This window comes from Melanotaenia boesemani, chromosome 1, assembly GCF_017639745.1.
Source record: "Melanotaenia boesemani isolate fMelBoe1 chromosome 1, fMelBoe1.pri, whole genome shotgun sequence".
Lineage (NCBI taxonomy): Eukaryota > Metazoa > Chordata > Actinopteri > Atheriniformes > Melanotaeniidae > Melanotaenia > Melanotaenia boesemani.
This window is the reverse complement of record NC_055682.1, coordinates 6,874,645-6,885,251: the sequence shown is the minus strand read 5'-3', so window position 1 is coordinate 6,885,251 and position 10,607 is coordinate 6,874,645. Positions and strand designations below refer to the sequence as shown.

Sequence of the window (10,607 nt, the reverse complement as noted above, 5' to 3'; positions counted from 1 at the left end):
ATGAAAACACAAGTCACATTAATGATAGAAGTTTTACACCCTTCTATCAACAATCAAATCTGCTTGTAATTTTCAGCAAAGACAGGATCAACACAAAAATAATAAAATGCTACAGAATGTGTTTAGTCACAGATCATAATCTAAACATGATACAAACTGAGTGACGTAATGACTGGAGCAAACTGCATTTTCAGTGTCCGGACTGACCTGATGTCGAAGCAACAAACACAAAATAAAGTGACTTTACAAAAATCACAACATGCAGAATCTGTGATAAGCATACAGTAGTACAAAGCAAATATCTGTCAAATACCATCCCATCTGTGATTGATTTAGTTTTTGAACATATCACACAACAGTTTCTCCATGGGAGTGTTTCCGATGGTCCTGTGGAAGAACAGCAGCTCTATCCGCTCTGAGTTCACAAAACGTAGAGATGGAAGAAGAAGCAGCAGCTTACCAAACCTATGAGATGAAAAAAGCCAAGATTAGCTTATCAGGATAATAGGGAATGTATTGTAATAAACTATCATACTAATGAAAAAAAAAAAATTCAAGATCTTTATCTTCAATTAAATATATTTTAACTAAATTAAATGAAATTATATCAATGCAACATAAAATAAACACAACATAAACAAATCATATTTATTAAGACTGAATTATAAGCATAAACAGGCAGAGCTGAGACAAATTATAAAGTGAATTGTGATTGATGCTGACAGTAGCTGAAAAAGCTTTACTTGTGTTTGGCGCCCTCTGGTGGTCATAAGCCAAATGACCACAAAAGGTATGTTGTACAAGTTGTTAGCTGAATTAACTCTGGGAGGTGGTACAAACTTAAATAGAGTAACATTGATTTTCTTTTCTTTTTAGAAAAAACTTTTATTGTGAGCTGATTGATGGTATTTCTGCGCTGTGTTTTTCTTTCTTTCTTTTTTGTTTGCATTGGTTTTGGTTGTATATGACACAGGACATTACCTGGCTGGTTGACTGGGGTAATGTGATCGGATATGCTGTCCCAGCATCACTTGAGACTGGTCCTGCAGGTTCTCTACTTGCTCTGGATCTTTCAATCCTCGAGTTTCTGTGTGAGAGAGGAGACCACTTTGTGAGTCATACACACATGCACATATCTCTGCGATCTGAAATCTCATTCACATAAAAACCATTCGTCCTTCTTAAATTAGGTGGGAATTTGAATAAAAATAAATATTAAAAAATTTAAATAAACAAGAATGCAATCATTTGCTAGCTTTATTTTTATTTTGCATTTTGTTTGATATTGCTCAAATATTTTTCATTCAAGGGAAAACTGTCCAAATGATTTAGTGAAGAATGATGCACAAGCTTTTTTGTTTTCAAGTTCAACTTTGTCCAATTTTATTACTGACTTGGCTCAAGTATGTAAACCTATATCTTTAAACCTATATCTATAATTTTATGAACTAATAATACACAAATATGAACTAGTTTTGAGTTTGCTGGCAAAGTGTTAATTCTATCAAATTCCTAATATAACTGTCATGCACCTGATTGACCTGATAACTATTAGTCTTTTGTCCTCACCTGGTTTGAAGAGCACAATGGCCTTCAGGCAGGCGAACTCCGTGGGATCGACTGCGAGGGCCTTGAAACGGCTGAAGACCTCCTGCAGGAGGCGCAAGTCCAGGCTGGTGTAACTGGTTTTGCCTTGCATGCCGGGACAGAGGTCTGGCAAAGACAGCAGTGGACAGCTGTCCAACGGCAGAGACCACTGGATGGCGCAGAGTAGGAAAAGCTCACTCCATGCTTCCTCCAGCAAGATTACCTGGTGAAGGGAGAAAATCTGGGGATTAAAACTGAATACAGCTTTATTTGTAGCCTCACTACTTAGAAGTCACAGCCTCCAAACCAACAGTTTGTTTGGGAATTTGCTGGGAATCTATGGAAGTTCATTAGTGCCAGAAAAATAAATACCTGTAATGATTGATATTTGAGTAATTATATGTCCAAAGGCAAAATGTTGAGTTTTCTATGTATTATTTGTTGACTAAAAATGCTGTTTAGGTATAAACTAATTTATAGATAATGAAAAACACAAATCATTGATTAGTTTGAAAGTATTTCATGATTTTGTATGAACATTTTTTATTCACAAAATTTTTATATAATTTAGATTTATAAATTAATTTATTATCTAAATTTTGAAATATGAATAGTTGTATATGACTTTTATAGCAACTTTTGTTTAATGTGGAACTTTAAGAAAAAAAAATGGAGAGTAATTTCTTATATAATTTTCTTCTATTTATTTAAAATTCATGTTAACGTAAAATGTGATTCACCATATAAAATAAATCTGAATTTTTATTAACTGGGATAAAATATCTTAACAATACATTATATTATATGTGTCACGTTTGAATTGAAATCAGCAGGAAGTAGATTGCCAGGCTCTAGCATTTTAGCATTTTAAAATAAAATAAAATAAAATAAAATAATATTAAATTAAATTAAATTAAATTAAATACCTGGTCTCTGAAGGGTAGGTTGGAGAACACCGGTAGGTTTTTGGCCCATTTAACCGACATGAAGAGCAGCCTCGCCGAGGTCTCATACACGTTCTCCGAGCTGGTTGGGTACAGAGCCATATGGTACTCTGAAGATGCTCTCTCTGGCTCGTTACTGGTCACATCAATGTTTTCATCAACTGATGCAGGAAAGATGAAGTTAGGAAAAAGTATTCATCAGAACCAGCTTTGCATTATATTCTGCTATTAATTCCAGGAAGCATCGATGTGTTCGGGTTTGGGGTTTTGGCTGTATGATTTTAAAACTGAACTAACTTCAGTTATTGGTCTTGTTGCAAGTCCATTTTGTCTAATATCATAAAACACTATTTAACATTATCAGGGAAATAAATTTAGTCTCCTCACCATCCTCAGGCTCCAGTTTGGCACAGGTCTCAGCTGTCATCAGGCTGGCCATGAAACGATGGTTGTTCTGGGGACTGATGCAGCGCTGGGGGGCGACAGAGGAGGTAATGGACACGGAGGAGCTAATGTGGGGCCATGTGATGACAGACCCACTGGAGGAGGAGGAAGAGGAGGAGGAGGAAGTGGGCTCCCTTGTGGTGGCCAAGTGCTCCTTCTCAGGGTCCACATCAATGGAGTCCAGACGGACCTGAGCTGTGCTGCGAGGCTGGCGCTCATTCTGCACAGCTGCAAAAAGACAAGAAAGGTTGGACTTTTCCCTGAAAGAGGGATGAGTCTGAGTCTCTGAATGATCATATAACGACATATCTGACGTGAAAACTCACCATCTTTATTCATGCCTGCCTGCAGGCACTTTTTCAGCCGACATGCCTGGCACTGGTTGCGATGAGCTTTGTCCACCGGACACATTCCAGTTCCAGCCTGGCACCTGTTGACCCAAAAAATCTTGTCAAAACTTGAATGCATGAAACAAGTACCTAACACAAAAATCAAAATGAAAAAAATGATTTTCAACCCTGATTATCATTTTTTACTCTTAACTGAATCGTGTTTGTTTGGATACTGATGATGTATCAGCCATCAATACGTTTGTGTTCCAGCTATTTTTGTTTATGCATATAGGAATTATATAATAATTGAGAGAAAGTTGTAAATTATTATTTAAGTTTAACAAAAAAAAATCTAAAGATTTATTTTTTATAAAAAGCAATACAATTTTTTGTTTAATTATTTTATTATTTAATTAAATAAACACTTTGCCAGCAAAAGCTTCTAAATGGACGAAAAAACATAAATATTGTTGGATGTTCTTGGTAGAATTTCAAGAGAAAGGAAAAGTTTGTCCTCTGAATTTTGGTTGAGGCTCTTTTAAATTTATCCTTTTAATAAGTTTGACTGTCATTTTAACTATGATTAAATGTCATTAAGGATTGAATTACAGATCTTTTCTGTTGGTAGCTACAATATGAAAATGTCTAGATACGATAAGCTCCTCATATCATATCTAGGTTCAATAAAGTGACAACAAGATGAAGCATTTAGTAAGCATGGACAGGTGAGCTTTCTCTTGCCTGTAAATGAGCCTCCTCCTCACGCTGCGTTTGAAGAAGCCGCTGCAGCCATTGCAGGCGTAGATGCCGTAGTGTTTGCCACTGCTGGTGTCTCCGCACACTTTGCAGACCAGAGCCGGACTCAGAGCTTTTCCCGGGCCTGGACTCTTGGCTGTGAGTCGAGCACAAGTAACACATTAGTTCAGTTAGTGAAATTAACTCAGTCTGGTATTGTTTCATACAAATGCCTGCCATTTGTACTGTCTGCATGTTCCTCAATAGTCAGATAAAATACACAAGTAATACTTCCAAAATATCCAAATAAAACCATTTCTTACAAACAGACCTAATCTGAAATGACTTTTTTCTGTTTTAACTGAGTATATTTGTATCAAAGAATTTTTTGGAGCTTTTTATTTCAGACTCTTCTTGTTTTTAGTCATGTTTCATTATTAATTACCATTTTCCTCTTGAATTTTTAACCTAAAAGGCAAAATATGACATATTTAAGTTCCAGACGTCTATTTTTTCAGCCTTCCTTCTAAAAGCCAAGGTTGCATCCCAACTTTTACACGTCATAAACACCTGTTGCTGCTGGTGAGCATGCAGGGTTCTTACCTCCTCTGCTGTCCTCAGTCCCACCACTGCTGGATGATTCTGTTGGAGAAGAGGATGGCATCATGGGGATCTTCGACAGGTGATCCTCCATCATTTTTTCCACAAATTTCTCCTCAAAGGATTGACGAATGGAGAGTCTGTGCAGTAAAGTATTTGTCCTTTTTAGTTGAGTTGGAAATATTTTAGTAAAAATGTCCAGAATCAATACTAAAATAAAGTTGTTGTTTTGTTGGCTGTAGGGTTCCTGGTAGACAGATGGCAGCCTCTACTGTGCTGCAGCCTGTGGTGTAGGGATGCAGATGGGCTGGGGTCCTGCCATGGGCTCGAGCTGACACTTGTTGCACGTCAACAGGTTGCGTGTCCTCCCTGTGGCCGTCGGGGTCTGTCACTGTCTGCGGATTCTCCCCGGCAGCAGGTCCTCAAAAGGGAGCCCGGTGGGTGGAGGGGGAGGATTAACCCCAAGTGCTGTGTAAGCAGCATGCTTATTTGTCATCCTCTTAATCTTTACTGTTCATCAGCTGGATCAATCAGTCACATTGGCAGAACATAGGTGCAGCTCAGACATGGATCTTCACCAATTCTGCAAACAGAAACAGAATAAAGGAAAAACACGGATGACTTCTCAAACTTCTGCCTCGCAGCTGAAGAGCTGTAACTTTAGACCAGTTCCCATCCTGCTCCGTCCTCTCATGTCTCCACTGTCCACATCAGTCAACACTCCTCTTCTGTATCTGCATTTAAGGGGATGATTACAAGAAGCGCTCGTCATTATATCTACCAGCCTCTTTAATTTGTATTTCCCCTTCTTTCTTTCCTTTTTAGCCTCTGAATTCCAGCCCCATTTCCCCCGGCTGTATATTTGATCTGTGTGATTGCTTTCCATTCATAATGACTTCCAGTGTTTGCTGAGGAGCTGCCTAATAACTCCCTTTTTGGACAAACTGAAGATCATCTGCATCCTCCTGGCTGCCGGAGAGAAAGGTCACAGAAGGAATAATAGAGTTTTGAATGGCAGATGTTTAGGTTGACAATAATTTAGCTCATTCAGAAGGATCTCACATTTATTATCAGGAAACTAGAGTTCTCATAAATGTGACATTTACATAAGCAGCTGTTAAGAGAAGTAAAGAACAAAAACAAGCATCAGAGAGTGTACAAAGGATATGAAAAAAGAAACATGCAGCTGTAAAAATGAAAAGCTCGGTCCAGATTTGTCATAATTAAGACAAGAACTTAAAACATGCACAAAATGTGGAGGACTGCAATGTTCTAACTGTAAAACAGTAAGCAGAAGCCAAACAACAGCACCATCATCCAGTAACAGCTATTCAACTCCCTGCCCATTTTCACCCTTTCTTTCTTTATTCAGTTGAGCAGTTTAAGAGGACACGACCTGCCGGGTTTCTGACATCTGTACCCAGTCGTTTGTTTATCTGGTCACAGTTTGTTCTGTGTCAATCACTGCACAAAAGGCTGAACTTAGATTGGAACCATGAATGTTTTAAAGCATTAATAATAATGAATTATTATGCCAAGAATAAAACAAGACTCATTATTTGTATTTAGACCACATACTGCGTACTGGCTTTTTTTTCCATTGTATAACCTGTTGGACATTGACTTTGTGTAATCATACTGGCATTTAGAGGATTAAATTATTAAGACAATTACATATTTGGTACCTTTGATTAGGACTGAGATTGACTGACAGATTAACATGAAAAACAGTTGAAAAAAATATTAATTCGTAATGTTTTTTTAAGCTGTTTTTCTGAAGGGACTTTTTTGTCCTCTGTTAACCTGAATGGTAGTAAATTTGTCCCCAGTGTCCTGTTGACCTTCAAAAAAAATTTATACAGGATTCATCTCATATGGGGCAACACAACTGTAATTATGGACAAAAGTTGAGGGAAAGGGACAAAAAAGTCCTTTATTACCTACAAAGCTTTAAAGGGTTAGGGACTGGGAATGACCTGAGTCATCTCTTTAACTTTATCAGCTGTTGTGCTCAACAAGTTCGGTCGATTTTCCAAACCATCACATATCATTTGTTTGTCTGAACTTTTGATGCCACACTATTACGCACTGGACTGCCTTTTGTCTTGTTATGCAGTGCAGGGTTGACGAATCTATCTTCAGCATAAACATGGTCTTTTCCAACAGCTCTTCCAAAGATCTTGTATCTTGTAAAGAAAAACTCACATGGGAATCGAACACTGATCTTAAGGTGGGAAACCCCACATCTGGTAACAACCCTCCTACATTCTCAGGTGGACTTTGTTGCTTATGTACAGTAAAAGGAAAGTCTTGTTTCATGTGTCATGGCACCAGAATCTGGTGCCACTTCCTGAGGCCTCTCTTAGGTCTGCAGTCCAGTCAATAAGTCTGATAGCAACTGAAAATAAGCACTTTATGTCTGAATGTGAACCTTCATGGTTTTCTGTTACAAATCATGGCACCATTCTTACTAGTTTGGGACTAGAAATATTAATTCCAGATGAAATAAAAGTTAACACTTTTCTAGAGCCCCCAATGTCCCTACCAACCCTGCATGGTAAGGTTGTAAGGGAGGCAGGAAGTAGTCACCTGACTTCCAAGCTTTAAGGTAAAGGTTTGGAAAACACCTCAATGATAAAAAGCCAATCAGAGAGCTTGTTTAACAATCTGGAATAGTTTAATAATATTTTCATCTCAGTGGGTTTAAGGCTAATATCAAATATCATAAACATGCTGCTGTATTAGAACTGGGATGACTCAGGGATTCGTGTGTGAGGTTTCTGTGAGTAAAACAAAGAAAACATAATTAAGTCAATGGACACTCAGCTTAACAATGAGCTGAGACTTATTGCAAAGCTCTGCAAATGTTCATTTCCATTTTACAACAGTTTTCATCTCATCTTTTGATAAATAGCTATTATACTTTAATCTATATCTATCTAATCTGTTAGATTTTTAAACATCTGTCTTTCCTATTTAGTTCACGTCTGTTAAACCTCTGAATATAAATTTAAACCTCTGAATATAAATTTTTGCTTGGAGAGCAAAATTTGGGTGATGTCAGCGTGTTTTAGCTCTCACAACAACAAGGCCTGACCATAATTGGAAAAAACAAAGTGGAAAGCAGTTAAGTAGATTAGAGTTTGAACACATTTTGTCTGCCTGGGCACCAGCCGCCATCACCAGAAGACTTGAGGGGGGAGAGACACAATTAGCTCAAAAGATTAAAAGAGCAGCGAAGACACCCTTCTTGTAGGCATCTTTAGCCATATGGTGGCTACTCTCTTCATCCTTGGTCAAGACATTGTTGACCTTTGTGAGATTTAACAGTTAATTAGTTTTCTAAGGTCAGCAGTCTGGAGGCTTTCTGTGGGGATTCACCCAATTACACACTGATCACGTATGTGTACCCGTTCTTTTTTTGTGTTTAGTAGATGTCCATCGATCCGTTCTGGGTTTGCATTATGAGTTAAGAAACTACTGTACTGGACAGCGAGGATACATATGTTTTTATTTATGCCATCCATCCTCACATTAGCTGTATTTCCCATGTCTTTTGGGCTTCAGGATGGTTTAGCAGATTTATTAGCTCATTCATTTGTGACAAAATTTCCCATTATTTATTTATTTATCTATCTATCTATCTATCTATCTATCTATCTATCTATCTATCTATCTATCTATCTATCTATCTATCTGTTATTACAATGCATACTTTCTTCTTTTGTGTCACCAGCTCATACGTCATCTGTTTCTTCTTCATGCATTATGCAGCTTAATATATTCATAATGCCCTGGTGGTTCCTTTAATATCTTATGTGCAAAGAAGCTTGTGAGTGATTGCATTATTACTTTATAATTTATTAAAATAGATATATGCTCATTGGGGGGTTGTAAGCCTCCCTTATTCTTAACTTTAGGTGTGATCACTGAAAATCAGTTAATGAAGGGTGATGGATATAAACATTTTTTTATTCTTTAAAATATTGTTTCAGCAGAACTTATATCGAATAATGCTTCTTTTTGTGAATTAGATGAAACAGATTTTTTACCCTGGTGTTAACCTTCATTCCTGGTAAAGAAAACTGGTCTATTCTGTCAAACTCACCACTTTCTCAGTGCTGCTGTCCCTGTGATGGTTCAATGATTTTCATGCACTAATTATGGAAGTTAATCTAAAGTTGCAGCACTTCTTTAAAATTCATTGCTATTTTTGTCTTTTGTTGCTTTTGTTTACTGCTCCTCATGGCCCTGGCAACCTCAGCCCAAGCAAACTGGACGACTCAGACGCTGATGGTCTTGTCCTATTTCTGCCCCTCTGCTGTGATATTTCATTAGAATATAATTGCTGAAATTCTTCTTATACTCTTCATAAGTGGTGTCCAAACTGGGGTAGGGGAGACCGGGGAATGTTGGAACAATTTTGACATTTCTGTCTCTAACTTCAAGCTATTTTAATCCAGTGGGTTCCAACAGTAAAATAGCTTCAAGTGTCTCCTAATAAATGGCATGGAAATTGCCTGTGCAACAAAAAGAAAATGCATGGATTGATCTCAAACACAAGGAATGAAATGTTACAACTGATCCTATAGTCGGGGTTAGATGTAACATGCCTTACGGTAAAATGTAAAATTATGAAATATGGACCGTGACAGTGACTTAAGATACTAAAAGCATTTTATTCAAAACTTTTAAACAAAAATGCTGTGGTCCCACAGAGTATAAGAGTTAAAGATACACTATGTAAATTTCCAACCTTAAAAGTCTGCTTTCACAGACTCGCTTTAATGACACAGTGACAGCTATCAGGTACAATTCTGGAGCCCAGCAGCTTTGGAGGCTGAGAAACCACAATACACAACGTCTTCATTCGGGACACCGCACTACATCGCAGCCGAGTTTCTCTTCACACGCTAGCAAATGGATATAAAGACACCAGCGGTTCTGAAGATGCACAATGAGTTGATGTGCATGTTGATGCGCCCTAAAACAAAATTTTATCATTCAAATCCTATTTTTAGTCATTCATTTAGTTGTGGTCATTTGTAATATTTTCTAAACTGTTACAACCTACCGCATGCAAGTGTGTTACATCTATCCCAGATAGTTGTAATCAATGAGCTAGCTAGCTATGCAGCTAACAACTATTCAGCTGTTTTCATCAAATATGGCACCGTGTATGCAGAAGTTGTTTGAATATAATATTGTTAATTTCTGACACAAATTACCAAGAGGACATGTGCAGTTCTCAGCTCGTACAAATTTTAAATAGACACCAGAAAGAATTTTACAGATGCCGGAGTGGCAGGCAGCGCAGATAGAAATTAATGTCTACTCTCATATTGTTTGTGAATATTTTCTGCAAGTAATTTTTAGATCCTATTTGAAACTCAAAAGGTATTTTCTGTTTGGGGGATCTCTTAAGACCTTTGATCACATATAACAAAAATACAGAGTTTTGATGTTTGACATTTTTTGCTTGTTTTAGATAAAAGACTATATTATGGGGAAAACTTAGAGGGATTGAGACAGACCTGGGTGAGAGGCAAAATAAAAAAATGTTTCTTAATAATTATGGTAAATGGATGTATTTATATAGCACTTTTCTAGACTCATTTAGTATGTGTTCTGCGCACACACGTATACCTAATCTGCGTCCTTCAAATATTTGGGTTTGTATGTGGATTTAATTTGCAACAAAGTCTAGCAGAGGATTTATTTCCCGAGGAGACTAAGGTCTTTTGGAGCCAGCAGAGAGATCCTCCACATATTCCTCAGTGCCACCATGCAAAGCATCCTGCTGTACGGAGGTGAATATAAATGTAGCTGCTGTCAGAGACAACTGTCACATATTTAATTAATCCTTTTCATTATCAGTCAGAAATGTAACAAATACAAATAGTAGCTCATAAATGTTCAATAATAAATAAGTGGTTAATTTTTCAGTAAATCCATGTAATAGTAT

General features: G+C 37.3%; 1 protein-coding gene across 1 annotated transcript; it reads right to left on the bottom strand.

Moving 5' to 3' along the window:
- Positions 1-5,220, bottom strand: LOC121642672 (photoreceptor-specific nuclear receptor-like). Its single transcript, XM_041989506.1, has 8 exons — positions 4,646-5,220; positions 4,049-4,199; positions 3,302-3,405; positions 2,919-3,203; positions 2,514-2,692; positions 1,570-1,810; positions 982-1,087; positions 1-465 (listed from the first exon to the last, which is right to left on the bottom strand). The coding sequence occupies exons 1-8, from the start codon at positions 4,737-4,739 to the stop codon at positions 333-335; spliced, it is 1,293 nt and encodes a 430-aa protein (XP_041845440.1). The 5' UTR covers positions 4,740-5,220; the 3' UTR covers positions 1-332.
- Positions 5,221-10,607: the final 5,387 nt, after the last annotated feature.

Excerpts from the sequence above, each read along its gene's own strand:
- LOC121642672 (XM_041989506.1), bottom strand. The coding sequence starts at position 4,739 with ATGATGGAGGATCACCTGTCGAAGATCCCCATGATGCCATCCTCTTCT. Across the intron at positions 3,406-4,048 it reads AGGAGGAGGCTCATTTACAG|GTGCCAGGCTGGAACTGGAA; the intron begins GCAAGAGAAAGC and ends TTGGGTCAACAG. Across the intron at positions 2,693-2,918 it reads CAAACTGGAGCCTGAGGATG|TTGATGAAAACATTGATGTG; the intron begins GTGAGGAGACTA and ends TTCCTGCATCAG.